Source organism: Mastigoproctus giganteus, chromosome 11 (genome assembly GCF_048544385.1).
Source record: "Mastigoproctus giganteus isolate SK-2022 chromosome 11, ASM4854438v1, whole genome shotgun sequence".
Taxonomy (NCBI): Eukaryota; Metazoa; Arthropoda; class Arachnida; order Uropygi; family Thelyphonidae; genus Mastigoproctus; species Mastigoproctus giganteus.
The window spans coordinates 65,046,658-65,070,144 of NC_143585.1; the positions used below are offsets into that span (position 1 = coordinate 65,046,658).

The window sequence follows — 23,487 nt, forward strand, 5'->3', positions numbered from 1 at the left end:
CCTAATGAAGTTTTATAGAATATTCCAAATTTTTATTAAGTTTACATCCAACACTCTTTTTACTGTTTGTGTCTGCTGCTGAATGACCTTTCCGAAGCAGCCACCAATCAACATATTTTGCTGGATCGAAGCGTGTCAGCAGTGCATTTATCATTAGGAAGGGCACATGATGCAAGAAAGCAAACTTATATAGCATCAGCAAAAAAAAAAAAAAAAAAAACACACACACACACCCTTCTCATTTCACCCGTCCACTTGCTCCAAATGTTTGCCTAGTTCTGCCTTGAATCTGTTTAAGCTATCAACTTCTACAACGACAGATGGAAGTTTGTTCCACCAATCAACCACTGCAAACTTCCACACATCTATCCTACAACTGTCTTTCCTCAATTTGAATTTATGCCCTCTCAGGCAATTATTCTCAGCAAGAGGAAGAATCCCATCAGCATTGAGCATGCTCAAACTATTCAAAACTTTATACACCTCAATCAGATCATGACTAGATGTCAGATAATATGCATTGGAAAACAGGCAAAATATGAATGCAAAGATGCAATAAAATATACAAAAACATGTGTAAAAAAATATATATAAAAAAACTTTTATTATACAATAACAGTTTTTACATTTATTACCTGTTTATCATAATTAATTGAACTATTTCTTTGTATTCACTATTTAAAAGTAACAAAACTGTTAATGAAAACTGTTAGAATGATCATTTTACAACTTGTTTGTGGAATAACTTTTAATCTTTTTGTTATAGTAAGCAGTAATATATTTTTCATTGGCCCATTGTAAATCTGTGGCAATTTATTATCCAAAATCATTTTAAAAACAGAATAATCTTTTCACATCAATGGAAATGATTGGGGTAAATTTTAAAATATGGAACTTTGAAGCTTCTACTTAAATGGAAATTCCTGTTCGTTTCCATTAACAGTCATCTGTTTTCCTTAAAACAGATGACTGTTAATGGAATTAGAGTTATTTTTTAAAACCCTGTAAAACTTATTCTTATTTTCTCTCCTGTCAATGGAGATGGTTGAAATTTCTAACTGAATTTTCCCTACCTCTTAAGTTTTACCACTCAGTCCCATTGTTCCAATTCAGTTATAAAATTAGGTATCCAAGCAGAATGAGTCTTTATGAATAGCAATTATTAGCGATTGTCTTAGCAGTGCCAATAGCTGCAGTATCAAATGCATTGAGAACTTTATTTTTATAAGATACAAATTTTTAGCATAAAACAATGCTCTGCATAACCACTTTTCCTACTTTGTCAGAATAAGCTCTGGTAGAAAAGGGAGGCCATATTGCATATTTCTATAAATAGCTATGTGTGTAGGAGCTTTTACAAAGAACTTTTTTACACAAGAAATAATTTCACTAAAGTTCTCCTGAATTATTTCTGCAACCCTGTGTAAGCCATAAACTAAACAACCTGGAGAGAAAACCTGTAATGCTTTTATTATCTGCTTTTATTATATATAGACTAATGTCACTAACAAAAATGTGGACTTTTTTTCACCATGTGTCGAAGCAAACAATCATTCACAAATCTTGCCGTTTCGGAGTGATCTGCATTGTAGAGAACCTTGCAAGCAATCAAATGCAGAAAAGGTTTTTCTGTCTAATTTCCCACATACTAAATGCAATGTATTGACCGCAAGCTGGTAGCGCATTATAGCCTTAGTTGCTAATGCGCCAATAAAATCCAAACCAAACCGCAAGCTAGTAGCAAAACTAAAAATTTTACCTTTCACCAGATAAACTGATTGCTGGATCCCATATGATCTTTAACAATGATGCCAAATCAGATCTCAGGCTCACCCCTGCGGTGGCAGACACGGAGGTATGGTAGTTCATCATTGCCACATGTATTTGTAATTTTGTTGGTCGATATCCAATATTACTTTCTCAGTATCCTGACGAAATTTGTGAATAACACTTTTAGCATTAGTAGAGGCATATGATGCAAGAAAGCAAGCTTATGCAGCATCAGCCAAAAAAAAAAAAAAAAAAAAAAACACACTTCATTTTACCCTTCCATTCGTTCCAAGTACCTGTCCAGCTCAGCCTTAAATTTATTTAGGATATCAACTTCCACAACAAAGGATGGAAGTCTGTTCAACCAACCAACCAATCACACGCTGGCTAAAGGCAAACTTCTGCACATCTATCTGTCTACATCTGTCTTTTCTCAATTTGAATTTATGCCCTCTCAAATGATTATTCTGAGCAAGAGGAAGAATTCCATCAGCATTGAGCATGCTCAAACCATTCAAGGCTTTATACACCTCAATCAGATCACCTCGCAGGTACCTAGTCTCCAGACACTGTAATTTGCAAAAATTTAAGCCTTTCTTCGTAAGAGCAACCCTTTGTTCCATTCACTAATCTTGTTGCCCTTCTCTGTACTCATTCCAACAGCTCTACATCCTCCTTAAAATGAGGCCGGCTCCAGACCTGTATACAGTACTCAAGGCGTGACCTGATCATTGCCTTATATAAGGGGATAATCACCTTCTTATCCCTGCTAGAAAAATTCCTGTATATCATTGACAAGACACTGAGCTACTCTTGCAGACTGTCTGCACTGCTCAGAAAACTTCATATCTGCCTGCACAATTACCCCCAGGTTCTTTTCGTTCTCTACCACTGTCAGTGCAGTACCACAGAGTTGATACGTCACTCTGGGGTTGCTGCTTCCCATATGTAGCACTTTACATTTGTCAATGTTAAACTTCATTTGCCACCTCTAAGCCCATCTGCTCAACTTTTCTAGATCCTGTTGCAGCAGCGTACTGTCATTAGGGACCTTAACAACCAACCATCCAACCTTCTGCCAACCTTCGTATCGTCTGCAAATTGGACATTAAGCTTGATATACCATCATCAATATCATATATAAACAGAAAACAACAATGGACCCAATACTGAACCCTAAGGGACTCCACTAGTAACATTAGTCCACAATGAGCAGTGTCCATTGATTATCACTCTTTGTTTTCTCCCACTCAACCATCCCTTTATCCATAGCAGCAATTTGCCTCCAATACCACACTGCTCCAATTTGTGCAGCAGTCTTCCATGTGCAACAGTATCAAAAGCCTTTCTAACATCCAAATATATGATATCAAAGTTATTCCCTGCATCCAGTTCCTTTTTGACCACATCATAGTATTCAATCAAATTGGTCAGGCAAGACTTTCCCTTAACAAAACCATGCTGTGTGCGAGCTATAACTGAAGTCTTGTCTAGATGATCCTTGAGGCTGTCACAGACATTCTCTCAGATATGCCAGACAAGCTGTTCTTGCTACCTGTGAGTCTAAAACGCTGATGGAACTGATATTCGGGTGACACTCAAGTCAAAGTGGACCCAATTTCGGCGAAGTCCGGACGGTCTATGACAGCCAAATCCTCTGCTTGCACCTTCACGATGGTGGGACTGTTAGTAATCCTGGGTATAACCTTCATGCACAAGTACATGGTGGGTGACCACCCAGGTGTGAACCAACGTAAGCAGGGGTCGAGGTGTGGCGCCCACACCACATGGAGGAACGCCGCCCCTCTATGTTACCAGGCAGTACTAGGTGGTAGATGACTCTCATCAACCGGTGAAATACCACCACTTTGCTTATTGGAGGCTTGAAGTGGTGGAACCCATGTTTAGTCTCTAGAGCTAAGTTCCGGCCAACCCTTCCCTATCTCTTCCACCATGCAGTATGATTGATGATTTTTGAGGTTATGATGAATGTCGTGGCGAGATCCGATATTCCTTACATTTCGAGGGTACAGCTCTAAAACGGTGTTCGCAGGCCGGCCGCTAGTTAGTACACCGGACTGAACCTATTGGTAACTCTCTAGGAAGCTTCCGGATCAGCTAGTGTATAATCTTGCTACCTCTACTCTGCCAGATAGTGACTGGAGGGAGTCCGAGTAGTGTGTATGCGGGGAGCATTGTCGAGGCCACGTTATGTCAAGGATCTGGGTATATTCTTACCACATGTACGCCATATCCAAAAATTTCATTACTTCATACAGCATGTCCCACCCACTTTTTCTTACTATTGAATACACCATGAATTGTCAAAATAATAGAGCACGCTTATCTGCGAAAAGATCTAAACCTCCCAAGGACTTCCTAATTCATTTCACAAATATACGTGGTCTCAATTCTAATCTCAACGATGTCCATTTCCACTTGCAGTCTTCCAAACCCCATGTACTTTTTCTGACTGAATCTCAGTTATCAGTTGATTCAACTACTGCTCATCTCAGATGTCCAAATTATTTGCTGTATGATTCCTTTCGCCTCAAAGGTGGTACTTGTGCATATGTCCGTTCTGATATTCCCTGTCAGAGACTTGGCAATTTGGAATCTCCTCTCTTTGATCTTCTCTGGCTTAAAATCTCTCTACCTCATTGTGTAAAATTCATCTGTTGTCTCTACCGTTCTCCCAACTCCACTAATCACTTGGAGCTCTTTGACTTCCTCTCTTTGCAACTTGACTTTCTCCAGTCCAACTTTCCTAACAGTGAGGTAATTTTCCTTGGTGATTTTAACGTTCACAACTCCAGCTGGCTTCCGTTTTCTAGTCACACCGACCCAGCAGGTCGAGATGCTGAGGCTTTTGCAATTACTAATGACCTAGCACAGATTGTTCATTTACCTACAAGAATACCGGAAAATCCTAATCATACAGCCAATACGCTTGATCTTTTTCTCACAGACAACCCTTCTAAGTACAAGGTTGAAGTGAGAGGTCCTTTAGGCACTTCAGATCACAACTTGGTGATTGTCTCTTCTCCAATGGAACCTTTATCTCATGGCTATTCCCAACCTCGTATTGTTTGGCATTACAAGAATGCAAAATGGGATGACCTGCGAGACTTCTTTTCTTCTTTTCCTTGGTCTGATTACTGTTTCAAAACTTCTGATGTCAATATTTGCTCAGATCGTGTCAGTGAAATTATTCTTGCAGGAATGGAATCCTTTATCCCACACTCCACTTTAAAATCTCGTCCTTTATCTAAACCTTGGTTTTCCAATAAATGTGCTAAGGCTGTCCAAGAGAAGAACGTTGCATATCGTAATTGGCTTGTTTCTAATTCTTCAGTTTCATTTTCTGCCTACACCAAAGCTCGCAACAATTGTAAAGCAGTTATTAATCAGTCCAAACTAGAGTTTGAACAGGCTAAGAGTAGAAAACTTGCTTCTTGCCCTAATGGTAGCCGAGCATTCTGGTCTCTTGCCAAAGCTATTGGCCGCAACTTTTGCCCATCTCTGCTCCCACCTCTGTCCAAACCAGATGGTTCTGTTGTCACTTCAGCCAAGGATAAAGCTGACCTGCTAGCATCCCATTTTTCTTTGAGCTCATGTATTAATGATCTTGGTAAAACACCTCCCACCATTCCTAACACGCTCCATTCAATGCCTCCTGTGGTCTTCCGTCAAAAGGATATCAGAAGGATTTTGATGAATCTTGATGCTAAGAAAGCTCCAGGTCCTGATGGTATTTCTCCACTTGTTCTCAAAACCTGTGCTCCTGAACTTACTCCTATTCTTTGCCGCCTTTTTTCACTTTCTTATTCCAAAGATGTTTTTCCTTCTGCTTGGAAATTTGCTCATATCCAGCCAGTTCCTAAAAAGGGTGACAAATCCCTCCCATCCAATTATCGTCCCATTGCAATTACTTCTACTCTTTCTAAAGTAATGGAGAAATCAATTAACCGCCAACTCTTAAACTACCTAGAAACTTTCCGTCTGATCAACGATCGCCAGTATGGATTCCGTCAGTGTCGATCCACTGGTGATATTCTGGCTTATGTTACCCATTTATGGACTAATTCAATGGAAAGGTTCGGTGAAACACGAGTAGTTGCTCTTGACATCTCAAAGGCTTTTGATCGTGTTTGGCATAAAGGTCTTCTAAACAAGCTTCCATCTTATGGTTTGCCAACTGTTTTTAGAAATTGGTTATCCAGTTTTCTCTCTGATCGCTCACTGAGGGTGATGGTAGATGGCTCTCTGTCTTCTAACTTCTCCACTAATGCCGGTGTCCCCCAAGGTTCAGTTCTTTCCTCCACTTTTTTCCTCTTGTATATCAATGACCTTCTTCCATTGACTGGAAATCCTATCCATAGTTTTGACGATGATAGCACATTGCATTCAACTTTCCATTTTGAGAAACCTTGTCCAGCTCAATCAGCTTTAAGTTCTCGAAAATCTGCTGCCAATTCCTTAAATGCCGATCTTCAGGTAATTCTCCAGTGGGGCAAAGACAACTTAGTTGATTTCAACCCTTCTAAAACTCAATCTTGTCTTATATCTCGCAAAAAGGATTCTTCTGCTCCTATGCTTATCTTTAGTGACACTCCGATTTCTAGGCAAAATGATATATCTCTTTTGGGGATTACCCTGACTTCTAATCTCTCTTGGCACAAGCACATTACAAATATTGCTTCCTCTGCATCTAAAAAACTTGGTTTTCTCTTTCGCTCTCGGCGTTAGTTTTCTCCCAAACAGCTGCTCACTCTGTATAAATCGCAAATCCGCCCTGCCATGGAATATTGTTCCCACATCTGGGGTGGTGCCCCCAAAACCTCTCTCAGGCTTCTTGATTCCATTCAGAAGAGGGCAGTTCGGTTAATTAATGATTCATCTCTAACAGAGTCTCTCCACTCGCTGTCTCATAGACGCACTGTTTCTGCTGCATGCCTCTTCTACAGATACTTCCATGGGCACTGTTCTTCTGAATTGGCTTCTATAATTCCCGCTCTCTCTTTCAAAACAGTCCGAACACGTGCCGCCACCAGCCAACATCCATTTACTGTCCAACTTCAAACCCACAGAACCAACTTTTCATCTTCCTCATTTATTCATTCAACTGCCGTTTTCTGGAACAACCTTCCTTCATACGTATTTCCTGAAAATTACAATCTACAGAAGTTCAAGTCCAATATCAACAAATATCTTCTTTCGTCTTCTCAACCTCCAACCCAAGCACGGTACTAAGTACTATAGGTTTAATACCTCTCGTGTTTGGGGTTCTCATAAAAAAAAAAAAAAAAAAAAAGATTATCCTGCAGTGCTTCTTTAACCAGTGCCTCCATTAATTTTCCTGGAACAGAAGTTACACTTACAGGTCTATAATTACTTGTGTTGCCCTTTGATCCTCCTTTGTGAATTGGGGTCACATTTGCACATCTCCATACCATGGGTAAATAAATAAATAAATAAATTTTCTGTTTATACTCCGGCACGACAACCAAGTCAGTAGAGTTTACAATAAATCGTCAATACAAATATTTATCGTATTTAGTGGTCACAGGCTTGAACCCCGGTCCAATCAAGGAACACATACTATGCACTCTCAGCTACGTCAGGCGTACCTCCCATGAGTCCAGAGAAGCTTTCATAATTATGGTTAAGGGTTTGCTTACTTCCTTTGCTCCCTCCTTTAATATAACTGGATAGATCCCATCCACCTGGGTGCCTTTTTTTATGTTTATCTTCAACAATTTCTCCTCCACTTTCCTCTAAGTTATTACAAAATCATCCAGCTCACTGCCAGAGTTTAACTCAACTCTGGCATTCCCCTCCCTGAATAACTCCTCATGGGTGAATGTAGATGCAAAATACTCATTTAGTTTGTTAGCCACCTGAGCAGGATCATCAACAGTTGAACCATCAGTATCCAGTGAACCAATCTGATTCATCCCTTTCCTTCTAGAGTTTACATAGGCAAAGAACTCTTTGTTGTTTTTCTTTGCATCCTTTGCCAGGGATTCTCATAATCTGCCTTTGCCTGCCTAATCTCCTTTGTGACTTGGTTACAGACCAGCATATCTATATCTGTCATAGGCTTCCATGGCACCCATTAATTTATATGTATCCTATGCATTTTTCTTCTCTGCCACATGTCTCATTAGTTCATCTGACATCCATTTAGGCCTAAACCTTGAACAATATTTCTTAGTTGGTATGTAAAGCCTAGTAGCTTCCAAGATAATTTATTTGAATGCTTCCCATTTTGAATTTGCTGTTGGTAACATCATCAGTTGGTCTCACTGTCTCAGACCACTGTTGTCACCTTTACGAAAGCAAAAACCCTTCCCTTTACCCCTGATGGTAGTTAGCTCTTTGAGTAAATCCCACTTCGGCACACTGTGATCACTGCCACCTAGTGGTTCCTTTATTTGCACATTCTTAATGCATGAAGAATCACTACTAATAATCAGATCAAGAGTATTACTCCCTCTAGTTGCCTCCCGAACATGCCGATGTAGAAAACAATCATCCAATAAATCCACAAAAGCCTTGCTAGTGTGTGAGTGACCAACTCACAAATTCCAGTCAATATCTGAGAAATTACAATCCCCCATTATAAGACTCTCTGATTTACTGGCCCACTCTATTTCCCTGTACTGTACAGTTCCTTATTATACTCATCAGAGTCATTAGGAATATAACACACTCCTACTCTCAATTTTGATCTCCCAATGCTTATGTCACACCAAACTGACTCAACACTGCACTGTCCAGCGATGTCGACTGGCTTCACTTCCTTGGATTTTATGTGTTTCTTAACTAATAGTATAACCCCTCCTCCCTTCCTATCTTGTCTATCCTTCCTGTACACTTCGTACTCCCCAAATTCCAGTTCTGCATTCCTTATATCTGTGTGACACCACGTCTCTGATATCCCAACAATATCTGCCTTTGATGTTCTGATCAATACCTCAAATTCATCAAATTTATTTACCAAGCTCCTAGCATTGGTGTACATGCAAGTATACACACACCTGTTCCTGTTCTTAGCTACCCTAACACAACCCCTGTGTTTACTTATACCGCAATGACTCCCAGCAGTCTCTGAAATATCCTGCATCTTGTTTTCCAGGTTACTACTCATTCCAATAGAAGCAGTGCAAGAATCACTTTCACCTCTGCCAGTGGCTACTGTTAATCTATTAGTCCTTGTATCTCTCCCCCAAGCTAGCAGTTTTCCGACCCATCTAACATTGCCTCGATAGCATCAGCAAATATTCTTGCACCCTTTTTATTTAAGTGTATCCCATCCCTGTAGAAGCAGTCTCTCCTGTTAACAAGTACAGACCAGGCTGAAAAAATTTCTACCCCCTGAGCCTCGCACAATCTTTCCAGGGCCGAATTGATCGACAAGGCTCTCATCATGTACTCCCTCCTTTTGTGTTTCTGCAGAATTTCAGACACTTTCAAATTCAACCCTAATTCACGGCTTTTTTTCAATAGTGGCCTGTACGTTTTAAGTAATTCTGCCAGTCTCCTACTCTTAATATCATTAGTGCCAACGTGTACAACAATATCACCCTTTGTGCCCTTAAAAGATGATATCTGCTTTACAACATCATCAACCTTTGGCCCTGGCAGACATACCCTGGTCCTGTTCCACCTATCCTTTTTACATAGCATGTTCCCCATTTCCCTGACAATAAAGTTACCAACAACTGCTAGTTCCTGTGGGACCAACGCATTCTGCCTTGGGGGTTGCCACTGTGTTTCGTGATGATCAAGTGCAATCTCTGGCGTTTATTTGGGCAGCTGAGAGCTTGATGGGCCCCTCAATTTAGATCCTTCGAGGGCATCCACCCTGTCCTTCATGCTCTCGTATAGGCCCATAACAACGCTGAGTTGTCACCTCATTTCCTCACACTCCTTACATTGTGCACACACAAAGACATCTCCCTTGGCAATATCACGTCCCATACCTGATTGCTCCACAAATATCGAGCAAGCAGTGCATTTTAAAAGGCTGTGATTCAGAGGGCAACTGTCCCCCTCAGTTCACCCCTGAGCCACAGCATTCCATTTAGCTTGAGCCTTTTGCTTTGCTGCTCTGGTCTGAGTCATGATTTCGATTCAATTTCAATAAAATTTCAATTTCAGTACAAAATTATAACCCTAAACTTGTATCCCAATGCAGTTGTATCTCTATATATATTTGTAAATGTCAAGTATTATCTTCGAGTTTCTTTAAATAAGTTCTGTATCAAGTTATGTACAGGTGACCCCCGCTTAACGCTGATCATTCGTTCCGGAAAAACAGAGCGCTAAGTGAATCCGCGCTAAGCGAGCGCCGCTTTCCCATAAGGTAACATATGTATTTATGAGCTGCGGTCGGTGCCATAGGATATTTCCTAATGAATAATAAACAGTAATGAAAAGATGCACAAATGTAGGTCAAAATATTTAATATTCAAATATTTGCACATATAAAATATTCTGCATTGCATACGTATAATTATGTGGTAACTACTTGCGTATCAAAAGTAAATTTAAAATTCCAATTAAAATAATGAATTTAATTTAATTGATGAATTTTATCATGAAAAATGTGTGGATTTTGAGTTGGACTTTGGCCCTCTTCCAAATAAACTAAAAGGGGTATTAATTTTAAATCCCCCGCAGCATTATAACCAACAATAAAGTCAACCGATCCTTCGCCGCTTTGAAACCTGGCATGTTTTTTTCTTCTTTCAATATGAAACTTCTTTTAGGTATTCATTTCCACAAAAGTCATGCTTCAGCTATGTTAAAAACTTGTTGAGAAGTATAACACATAATACCCCTCTTCAATAATTTTAACAAGTTCTTTTTTGAAAGTTTCGGCTCCTTGATCTGCACTTGCGGCTTCTCCCTGGATTTTAAATCTATTCAACCAGCCCTTACCAGTTTTAAATGGTTCCACTTTTTTTTTTTTTTTAGGCGACTTTTCTTCAGATCATCATATTGGCTAATCTCTTTCGCTCTCTCTCTCTCTCTCTCTCTCTCTCTCTCTCTCTTTTTAATATTTAACTTAATTCAATTCTGCATTGGAATATTATCTTCAATAAAATTAGTCTTCCATTTCAATCCTAATAGCGGGCCTAGTCCTATAGAATAGAATCTTTAATTGCAGCAATGATAGACATACAATTAGTCCCGTCACGGCATGGTGGTGCCAGGGGTTTACAAAACATATTTACAAAAGATACATGAGAAAGTTGCTTTTAGTGGAACAGCTATCTTTCCCGCTGCAAAAATTAATTCTTTATTTTTTTATAATTGTTCTTACAGTTGAAGTTGCAAGTCCTAAATTATGGCACACATCCGTTTGTCGTTGACCGGAATCGATTTGCTTCAAAACGTCTAATTTAATTTTCAAATTCAGTCTTTTTCTTACATTTATAGTCTTCGTACTGCGCCCAGACGTTGTTGCTTTTTCATTACTATCAGTCATTATTAGCTCTTCGAAAATGTAACTGCGTTGGTTGAATTAATTACGATACAATGTTCAAGTAAACTTTCCGTTACGCACGATGTCTAATACTCTACTGAGTGATGACTAGACTTCGGATAAATGCATATAACGCAAATATTACAAGCAATATACTTGATCATTTTTTAAAATGTTGATCTCGGAACTACGTAACAAGTCACTGTACTGAAACTAAATTAGCGTGCGAGAAAATTTCACTGAGCGTGGGAAAATTTCTCAAGTCGGCATGGGAAACGTTTTAATGCTGTTTTGCTATTCATTTTCAAGCTATCGACTCCATCAAATGAAACGATTTCGTTAATATGTCAAAAATGTAATCTGTAAAAGAGCGTTATAGTGATCTGTGACAGCGTTATAGTCAGATACGGGTTATAATATAAGAACAGCGTTATAGCGAATCAGCGTATAGCGAACCGCGTTATAACGGGGGCCTGCTGTATTGATTAATTATGTTACGTTCGTTCGTAAAATCTAAATCGTTATATGTTTAATTAAAGTAAAATTTAATTGACAATGAAGTTCAACAAGATTAATAAATTACTGATTAATTGATAATATTATATACTATACTATACTAAGCTAACGCTATCTAGTTCGGGATATAACGTTGTATCGTATAACAATGGCGGCAAGTTACGAACGATAAATCTACGGACACTTAAATATTAATTAACTTCAAAAATCTCGCTGTCTCAATTCAGAATAAATCAAGGATCTTGCCTAGGTCTATAAGCTACTTACAGAAAATATAAATAGCATTAAGATAATTCTTTTCCAACATAGGTTTTGTTTGGAATGTTTTTATTTATACAATATATATATATATAACTAGAACAGTATGTAAGATAAGGATAAGAGCGTATAAAGTATAATGCCATACAATAGAAGCATTCCAAGAGTGCCCCAAGGCCAAACAAATTGAATAAGAGAGTATTTTGCCTTTAGCCAGTGGGTAGTTGATTGCTGGAACAAACTTCCATCTGTTGAAGTTGATAGCTTAAATAAATTCAAGGAAAAACTGGATAAACTTTTGGAGCAAATTGAATGGGTGAAATGGGAAGTGTTTTTTTTTTTTTTTTTTTTTTTTTGGCTGATGCTGTATAAGCTTGCTTTCTTGCATCATATGTCTCTACTAATGTTAATACTATTAAGCATAATAAAAGCATTCAAAGTTATCCTTTACGCCAACAAAGAAGAATGCTGAAAAACCCTATGAGGGCAGGGGGTTGAACACATGTAATTTCTTGCATGCACAGGCCAAGACAAAAGAACTTTTAAATAAAGTGAGATAGTACACACAGTTAAATAAAGCAGGTAAACTGACACAGGCATAAACATTCAAGATCTAACATATTTAATTTAGCACAAACATAGAACACATAAGTAGTAGCTGTTGGCTACTTTATGTAGCCTTTATCAAACTGACTAAGCACTGGACGGCAGTGGTTTTGTGTGTGTGAGTGACCTTAGAGTGTGTAAGCACACAAGGTCACAGAGGAGGGGGGTGGTGTGTGCAGAACGGTGACAAGGGAATGGCAAGAAGGGGTTTGAGGTAGGTGACTGGCGACGGCCAACCTCACGTAATATGAGAGGCTCAAAGATGGGGTGTATGTGGTTGCCGTGGTCTCTGTTGAGTGTAGTTTCAGTGGTGCTGATTCTAACCAACGGTGGATCTTAAAATTACATGAAAAGCCAATGATTTTAGTGCCAGGTGTGATTTCATGTCCTTCCTGCCAACAGTGCACGGCTAATGCCGAGTGGGCAAAGTTGGCTCTAGTGATGGTGATGTGGTCCCTCAGATGATCTTCCAAACAGTGAATGGCTTTGCTGATGTAGCTTGCATCACAGTTCTGGCAGGGTAGCAGGATCATTTATATACCCTGAGATTGAGATTGTGGGAAAATGGTGAACGCTTTGCCATTTGCAATTCCCACAATTTGGCGGAAGCCTACAAACCACTGTGTGACAGTTACATTTTGCTTAGTTAATGTAGTGATACAATTGTGTATCCTAATATTCGATCTGCCCTTAGACCAGTCCTACATGTAGGTAACTTGCCAGTTCCATGCCCTCCATGTATATTAGAGAATGTAGCAGCAGATAGTGCCGAAAGCATGAAAGTACAGTAGGTCCTCGATTTAATACACTAATTGGGGGAAGGGGTGTCTGCTATTGCCGAAATTCCACTAAATCGAATGTGTTTTAAAAACATATATTAATAACGAACTTACAATGTACAGGATGTATTAAAATGTTATTATAATGTATAAGTATGAATAAAGTATTATTATAAGGTACATTGAGTAATTTATACTAAAACATCTGTTAAAAATATAAAAATAAATTTATGACAGGAACCAAACTTTATTTTAATTAAACACATCCAAAACTATACAGTGAAACTAATGGAGTGTTTCCACCACTTGTTATTTTTTTTTTTTCCCCTTAAAGCTCACACAAAGTTGTTTTCAATATGAACATTAGTTTCTTTATTTAAATACATTTTAGAGGGGAAAAAATACTTAAATTCTTACAAACTCCACTGAATAAAAAACATACAAAAAATGTTAAAAAAGATACATATTCAATATTAACTTAATTGAAAGAATCACAATTTTCAGAGTCAGAAACAACTGTCATATGGAGTGAGAGGTGTTAATTCCTTGCTGGTAGAGGGTTCTGGGAAATGTCCAGTTGATGAAGTGGTCTTGAAGAAATTATCAAGTTTCAGTTGCCTTACCCCTTGATGCTGCTCCCTTATTACTGTAGATTGAAATTCTCTAAAATGTTATAATAAGGAAGCACATCAGGGGCTGATGATGATTCAATATAATGTATGATGCCATACATTATATGTCTGTCATCCATATGTTGCCTTGTAACAGACAATTTAGGATGAGGTGCAACTGATTCTTCATCGTTGTCATCATCATTGTCCTCTTCTCCATGAAGAACATTTTCTGCAATCTCTCCCTCAGAAAATATTTGATAGCCCGGATTACCTTCATCATTTTTGAGCAACTGTTCCACATTATCAGCTGCATTTTTGTTGCTGGCCCTCAGAAGAGTGTCCTGAAATTTAGACGCTTCAACGTTATACATTGTTTTCAAAGTCCATTTCAGGTTCTACGTCATACAACAACTTCTTCCAAGCATTGGCCAAGGTAGTAATCTTCATATCTTTCCCTGCAGCTGCTAAGCTGAAGATAGCAGATCTGATGTTGTATGCATGTAAATTTTGCAGTGTCCTGGTGCCTCTTGTATGTTCTTCTGCATCTTCTGTTTCTTCCAAAACAACCATCACCTCTTCCAAAAACTTCTTCTTATACAACTTCTTATAAGCAACGATTACACCCTGATCCATCGGCTGTATCAGTGAAGTAGTGTTAGGAGGCAGAAAAACACAATTCTCCCATCCCTGCTAATTAACCTCTCAGCATTAGAGTGAGCAGGTGTATTATCTAGCAATAAAACAGCCTTTATTTCATTAGAAGGAATTTTCAGCACATCTGTCTCATGTGCAACACTATCAGATATAAATAGGTTCTAAAATTTTCCTTTAGGACAGAAATTTTTTGTCCGTTAAATCTAAAGCCCATTAAATCAAGGGCCTACTGTATTGAAAGTAGCATGAATAACAGGAAGGGGGGATTACAAAGTCTGATGAGGGACCCACATGGGACTGGCATTTACATGGGCTATGTAAGAGCACTAAAAACACAAGTAGGTGCACATTTACTTTCATTATACACTAATGCTAAGAGTATAGTAAATAAATGTGGGATATACTTAAAAGATACAATTGTCAAGAGGAAGGGATATTTCTTTCATAAATGCGACTACATTGGTCTTAGACGGTTTTAAAATTCCTTTTGGAGGGACTAACTGATGATATTACCAAAACTGAAAATTAGCATTAGTAGTGGCGTATGATGCAAGAAAGCAAGCTTATACAAGCATCAGCCAAAAAAAAAAAAAACTTCCCATTTACCTATCCATTCACTCCAAAAGTTTGTCCAGTTCTTCACTGAATTTATTTAAGCTATCAACTTCCACAACAAATGGAAGTTTGTTCCAGCAATCAACCACTCGCTGGCCAAAGGCAAATTTCCGCACACCCACTCAGCAACTGTCCCTCCTCAGTTCGAATCTATATCCCCTCAACTGTACAATTCTGAGCAAGGGGAAGAATCCCATCAGCATCGAGCCTCCTCAAACCATTCAAAGCCTTAAACACCTCAGTCAAGTCGCCTTATGAGTGCCCAGTCTCCAGACACTGCAATTTGCAGAACCCAAGCCCCTCCCGGCAAGGGCACCCCCGCCTCCCTCTGCACCTGCTCCAGCAGCTCCACTTCCTCCCAAATGAGGCCCGCACATCGCCCCACACAAAGGGATAATCACCTCCCTATCCCCACTAGCAAAGCTCCTGCACATCACTAAGACCCTATGTGTGGTCATGGCAGCTCGTCAGCACTACTCCGAAAACCTCGCATCTGACGCACAACCACGCCCAGGTCCCATTCACTCTCCACCACCCCGAATGCAGTACAACACAGCCGGCATGCCACCTGGGGCCACTGCCACCCACACATAGCAACCTGCACCTGTCAATGTTCAACTTCAGCTGAACATTGACAGGTGCAGCTACCTCACAGCCATGTCCCCCCCCCCAGATCCTGCTGCAGCTGCACACTGTCACCACCAACCCCTGCATCACCTGCAAACCCAGACATCAAGCCCATTATACCCTCATCAACATCACTGATAAATACAGAAAACAGTTGGCCCAACACCGAACCCCTGGGGGTACTCCACTATAATACCAGTCCACAAAGAGGAGTGTCCAATGATTACCACTCTCTCTCTCTCTCTCTCTCTCTCTCTGTCCTCTTTGACTCAACCACTCCCCCTCCATTCACAGTAGCAACTCTCTAATGCCACACTGCTCCAATTTGCACAGCAGCATTCTATGTGCAACAATATGAAAAGCTTTCCTGGTGAGAAACTGGTGAGGCAAAAAAGAAAACTGTATGGATCAAGGACTCATTTTCACTTTTAAGCAGTATTATTTAAGAAGAAACTAACTCAGACTATTGCTGCTAGCGATGGGAAGGAAGCAACAACTCTTATACAGTTTTGGAAGAGGGTATAACATCCTTATGGCAGTGAAAAACATTGCTGCAAGCTGGAAAGATATCAAGCAATCCACTATAAAGGGATGATGAAGAAAAATTAGGCCACAGTGGGTCCATAACAATGAAGATTTCTATAACACAGGTCCATAACAATGAAGATTTCTATAACACAGGTCCATAACTATGAAGATTTCCAAACTATGCAAGAAAATGTCACAAAAGAAATCTCACATGGCAAAACACCTTAACCTAGAAGTGGATTCTAAAAATGTGAATGAGTTGCTAGCACATATTGAAGGAGAGAGATGATAGTGATGATAGTGATGCTGAAATCTCCAATGAAATCATGAAGGGGAGGAGAAAGAGTGACAATAGAAGTCACAGAGGATTTCAATCCCAATGTTGAAATAGGTATTAATGTTAACAGAGGCCTTTTGTAATGTTACATTTGTTATAAGACTCTATGACAAAAAGCAGACAATTCATCAACTTCCTCTGGATGAATTTTTGAGATAGGACTACTGGGTGGACAACAGAAATCATGGGATACCTACCTAGTAATGGGTAGGCCCACTTTTCGCCCATGTGACTGCCCCAGATAAGGGCAGTCACATGGCAAGGCATTGAGTCCACTAGTTCACGAAAGAGCTCTGCAGGTATTTCCACCCATGCTTGCTGCACCACTGTCCATAATTCCATCGCATTCCTGGGTGGAGGATCCAAAGCTCTAACGGACCTTTCCACAGCATCCCAAAGATGCTCTACAAGGTTAATGTCCGGTGAACAAGGAGGCCAAAATGGTAAAATCTGCAGAATGCTGTTCGAACCATGCTCTAGTCGCTCTGTGGGTAGGCGCATTGTCCTGCTGGAAGAGTCCATTGCACTATGGGTAAACAATGACTATGAAGAGATGTAGTTGGTCTGCAAGGATGGACACATAACCTGGACTGTTCAGAGATACGTCTAGGTGCATCTCTGTGCCAGTTGAGCATGCCCCAGATCATTACGGACCGTTCATTTGTCTGAACAGTTCCTTGTTAACATGACAGGTGCAAAGCTTTGTGTGGTTTCCACCAGATACACATCCTCCAGTCCGCTCAAACCAGGAGACCAGTCTCCAGTCATCCAAGGTCCACTGCTGATGTTCTTTCACCCAGTTGAGGTGTAGAGCCTGTGTTGTGGTGTTAGCAATGGAACTCTGGTGGGTTGGTGGCTCCCATAACCTATTGCAGCTAATGATCACCTTGATGGTCTTGGTGGAGACGTTTCTGGCAGCTCCCTCATTGAAGTCAGCAGTGATTTGTGCCACTGTCGCTCCGGTTGGCTGAAACAATACGAGACAGACGTTGGCAGCCACATTCATCCGCCACCTTTCTCCACCCACAGCGCTGTCCACGGTGAGATGTTATTCTGGAAGTGGCGTATTCCCAATACACTCTTGATACTGTTGAACGGGGATAGTGCAATTTCTGCACCACCTCCACGATAGAGTGACCCATGCATCAGGCACCCACTATCATCCTTCTTTCAAAGTCGGTTAACTCACGATGTTTATCCATACTGACATCGAATTATCATCTACATGAATGCAGTGATGCAGTGTTCCTATATATCTGCCAAGTGGTGGATTCATCCACTAGCAAGAGAGATGACAGTGTTGCGTTGCCCAGGAACCAGGTATCCCACAAATTCTGTCCTTTCAGTGTACTTTAAGAGGTATGTATACTAATTCATATCTCATCATTTAAAAATAATAATAATAATAAAATTATTCATAAATCTTCGAGGAACATATCTCGGCAAGTTACACAAGTTTATCTAGGAATTTAACATTTGGTTAGTGTACATTTGCTTAATGAAGCAAGAAAGAAATGTTTCCAACAATATTTACTATTAGTAGTGGCAAATGTTATAAAAAAGCAAAAAAGATTTATCCCCAGGGGCTCATATCTGGTGAGTATGGGCTTGGCACACCCAGGGTCCTGAGCTGGATATCATCTTTCTTGATGATTCTCTCTCTCTCTCTCTCTCTCTCTCTCTCTCTCTCTCTCTCTCTCTCTCTGTGTGTGTGGGCGCCTCCGTAGCCAGGTGGGCAGGCGCAGCAGTGCGTAGCACACGCTTCTTGATTAGATCGGGGTTCGAGCCCATGTCCACCAAATACGGAGGATGCGGAAAGGTCAGGGAATGACCACTGCATATCCCTGGAGCAATATGCCTTAGTTGCTAATGCTCCTAAAAACCAAATAACAAACAAGAACAACAACTCTGTGTGTGTGTGTGTGTGTGTGTGTGTGTGTGTGTGTGTGTGTGTGTGTGTGTGTGTGTGTGTGTGTGTGTGTGTGTGTGTGTGTGTGTGTGTGTCATGCAGAAAGTGTTTTTTTTTTTTTTTTTTTTGTCTGGTATAGCATAAGCCTCAGGCTTCCTTGTATCATATGGCTAATAATAATATAATGAAAGGCTGCTGAGCAAATTGAAGCAGTGTAGCATTGGGAGCATACTGATAAAGGATGGTTGGGTGGTAAGAGGCAATTGAGATTTAGCATTGGTAAGTGCCAAGTGCTGCATATATAATAGTAAGAAGTAATCCTAGAATAACATATCAATTAGGTGGTATTACACTCAAGATGGTGAAGAATGAAAGAGAACTAGGGATAATTGAACAGCCCGGCATTGAAGTTCTGAGCAGTATAGAGAGGCTGCTAGAATAGGTTATTGAGTTCTGTCAATGATATACCACAACTATGTCAGCAAGGACAAGTTTATCTAATTATATAAGCCTTGCTTGGGGTTCCCTCAATAATATGCAAAAATTTGGAGCAAGGACAAGGAAGTGATGATCCCAGTTGTACAAGGCCATGGTTAGACTACATCTTGAGTACCGCATACGTCTGGAAGCCTGTTTTTAAGGATGTGGAGTTGTTGGAATGGGTGCAGAGAAGAGTAACACTATTAGTTAAGAATGCAAAAGGGTACTCTTACCATGAAAGACTTGAGTTCTGCAAATTGCATGCTTGTAAACTAGGCACCTGCAAGGAAACCGAACTGGACATGGTTAAGGATATAAGTGGATTGCGTAAACTAAATACTGGTGACATCCTTACTCTTTCTCGGATGACATGCATAAACTTAAATTGAAAAGATGGCTACAGGATAGTGTTGGAACAAATTTCCATCCAGTGTTCTGGAAGTGGGTAGTTTTAATAAATTTAAGGAAGGGCTGATTAGACAAATTATTAGAGGGAACAGACAATAAGGCTTTTTTTTTTTTTTGCTGATACTGCATAAGCTTATATCACTTGCTACTAATGCTAACTTGTTTGCGACACTTCATCAGGTTTGGAGGCTTCCTCTAAAAAAGCACTTAGAAATTCTTGAGAGGGTCCAAAGGAGGATGGCTAGATTGTTTGGGAGTGTTAAGGATCGTCCCTACAAGGAATGTCTTAGAAGCTATATCCTGCAGAGCCTAGAAGCTAGAAACCTTAGGGGTGATCTGAAGAGGTGTTTAGAGCTCTTAAAGGAATAAGTAATATGAACAAGGGAAGTATTTTCACATTAGCAGGCAAAAGAACTAGAGGATACAGATATAAAATTTTGGGAAGCAGTAGATGATTCGATCTCGTGAAGTCACCTTTGGGCAGCATGTTTTTGAACATTGGAATAAGTTGCCTCCCAAGGTAGTTGAGAAAGTCTGACAAGGTTTAAAAGCAGAATTGGATTGTTACTTTTAGAAATGGATAGTTTATGATTGATTCAGTTATTTTTTGACTGCAGAATAACTTTGCTTCCTTACATAGTTTCCAAAATGATGTGTGCATTAATTTTAAAGGTTAATAACTGAAACTTTCAGTACCTTCCTAAAAAAGGTAGTTTTATTTGAAAAGCTTTGGAAGTAAACAATTATTGCTTACCTTCAAATTAAATGTGAATGCATCTGACAGGTCTAGCATGACTGTTTTTGTGACTATTTTGCCTTTCATTTCATCGTGCCACTTTCAGTTTCAGTGTAACATAACTGTATCTTGACCATTGGTATCTGCTACAAAAATTAAATACTCTTTTTTTTTTTTTTTTTTTTAAATTATTTATAAAATGTTGTTATTGTGTGAAATTTTTGAATTGCACAATTCAGTTATTTAGATGATCATGGTATAGCAAAGTTTTGAGCAGCTTCTGCATTAGTAAAAGATTGAGTTGGTGTACTCAGAACAGAATTAAAACACACACACACACCAGTCTCGTGGTACCTGTCAGGTACCACGCAACTTATGAACAGGGGTGCAAATTGTGGATTAATACTAATACTGGAGTAGTTTGCAATTGCAGATGATGCTCTATAAAATTTATTAATTGGCTAATTGATGCTTCTATCTTCCTATTGATGATCCTTGAAATTTCTTTTCAAGAATGAATGACATATCAGGACTAAAAAAAAAGTTCTTATTACATTGAAATGTTTTAAGTAGGCTTTATCACAATCATATTTTGGTATTTTTCTTTATTATTATGTCAAAAGTTCTTTTTTTATTTTTATAAAATTGGTATGTGTGTGTATGTAAGTAATACACAAATTAATGATATTCAAATCATTGTTGAGGCATTTTTTGCAACAGAACATATAAATAAATATTTTGAGTTTTTTTTTTTTTTTTTTTAGCATATATTTTCACTTATTTTTAATATTCCTTTTTATATGTTATATAATTTGGGTTTCTTCTTTTAATTAAGAATCAGCAATTGGAGTGATTTTGCCAGCACATATAACACAGTCTGTATTAGAGGAATTTGAGAAACTTCTAGTTGAACTGACTTTAATCAAAGAAGTACAACCATGTACAGAAGCTTCATCACTAATACCAACATCACCACCATATATTGAAAGAAATTCACTTAATTCTGAAACTGTTGCAAGTGTCATTGTATCAGGTAATCTATATTTTGTGCAGTTCGTATTTCATTGTAATATTTATATTCATAACTGATACACATGTAATAATAAATTTTAAATTGTGAAATTGAAAATGGCAATTTAAAATACTGTTATTATTCTAAATTGAGCATTAGAATGTGCTAACAAATACAAGTATGGACAATGGATAATTAAATTTGTGTTTTGAGGCGGGTATTTGAAGGGTTAGGGCAAGGATAAAGCAGCCTTTGTGGCTTAGAATAACAGTATTTAAACAAGGTATATTTGGATAGATAATTTGATTGAAAATTTTTTAATGAATACTTGTAACAAAAAATAAAACTACTCATAAAAGACCCAGCACTTTTCTTGGACTCGCCACAGATGCCTGCAATACTTAATTTATAGCAACTTTTTGGTTGTATAAATTTTTAATAAGCATTTTCTGAAAATATTTCTTTCTTTTCTGTATAAGTAGTAGTAGTAGTGGCATGTGATGCAAGAAAGCAAGTGTTATGAGCTTATGAGGCATCAGCCAAAAAAAAAAAAAAAAAAAAAATCACACCATTCCCTCCAAGTGCCTGTCCAGTTCCTCCTTAAATTTATTCAACCTATCAACTTCCACAACGACAGATGGAAGTTTGTTCCAGCAATTAACCACCCCGCTGGCTAAAGGCAAATTTCTGCACATCTATTCTACACCTGTCTTTTCTTAATTTGAATTTATGCCCCCTTAGAATGTGGTTTGTAATCTGAACAAGTGGAAGGATCCCATCAGAATTCAGCGTGCTCAACCCATTCAAGGCCTTATACACCTCAATCAGATCACCGTGCAGGTGCCTAGTCTCCAGCCACTGCAATTTGCAGAACTTAAGCCTCTCTTGGTAAGAGGATCCCTTCATTCCGCTCACCAATCTTGTTGCCCTTCTCTGTACATGCTCAAGTAAATCTACATCCTTCCTAAAATGAGGCCTCCAGACCTGTACGCAGTACCCAAGGCGTGACCTGACCATTGCCTTATACGGAGGGATAATCACCTCCTTTTGCCTGCTAGCAAAATTCCTATATATCATTGACAAAACGACATGACCTGCCCTGGCAGCCTGTCTGCATTGCTCAAAAAACTTCATATCTGCCTGCACAATTACTCCCAGGTCTTTTTCATTTTCTACCACCTTAAGTGTAGTACCACACAGTTGGTACATTTCTCTGGGGTTACTTCTACCCATATGCAGTACTTTGCATTTGTCAAGGTTAAACTTCAGTTGCCACTTCTTAGCCCATCTGCCCAAATTATCTAGATCCTGTTGCAGTAGCACACTGCCATTACTGTCATTAACAACCTTGCCAACCTTTGTATCATCTGATAAATTTATCAATTTATCAGATCATTGATAAATAATATCAAACAATATCATTGATAAATATACAAAACAACAGTGGACTCAACACCGAACTCTGTGGGACTCCACTAATAACATTAGTCCACAAAGAGCAGCACCCATTGATTACCACCCTCTGTCTTCTCCCACTTAACCATCCATTTATCCATTGTAGCAACTTACCCTTAATATCATTCTGCTCCAATTTGTACAATAGTCTTTCATGTGCAACAGTGTCAAAAGCTTTCCTGAAATCCAAATGTATGATATCAAAATTATTTTTTGCATCCAGTTCCTTTGTAACCACATCATAATATCCTATCAGATTTGTGAGACAAGACTTTCCCTTAACAAACCCATGCTGTGTCTGAATTATTGCTGCAGTCTTGTCTAGACAATCCTGCAATGCATCTTTAACCAGTGACTCCATTATTTTACCCGGAACAGAAGTTAAACTAACTGGTCTGTAATTACTCGTGTCACCCTTTGATCCCCTTTTGTGAATTTGCAGATACATTTGCACATCTCCAGTCCGTGGGGACCTCCCCTGAGTCCAAGGATGCTCTCATAATTATGGCTAAGGTTTGCTTAGTTGCTTTGCCGCCTCTTAATATAACTGGATAGATCTCATCCACCCCAGGTGCTTTTCTTATGTTTAACTTCAACAATTTCTCCTCCACTTTGCTCTCAGTTATTACAAAATCATTAAGTATCCTGCTACAATTTGATAACCTTCTGCCATTTTCAAACCTTAAT

General features: G+C 39.1%; 1 protein-coding gene across 1 annotated transcript in view; it reads left to right on the forward strand.

The window, feature by feature from the left end:
• Positions 1–23,487, forward strand: part of spartin — a 107,259-nt gene that overhangs the window by 15,437 nt on the left and 68,335 nt on the right. The window contains exon 3 of the mRNA XM_090384452.1: positions 21,169–21,366. Within this exon, the coding sequence (XP_090240578.1) occupies positions 21,169–21,366 (198 nt within the window). The remainder of the gene's footprint in view (positions 1–21,168; positions 21,367–23,487) is intronic.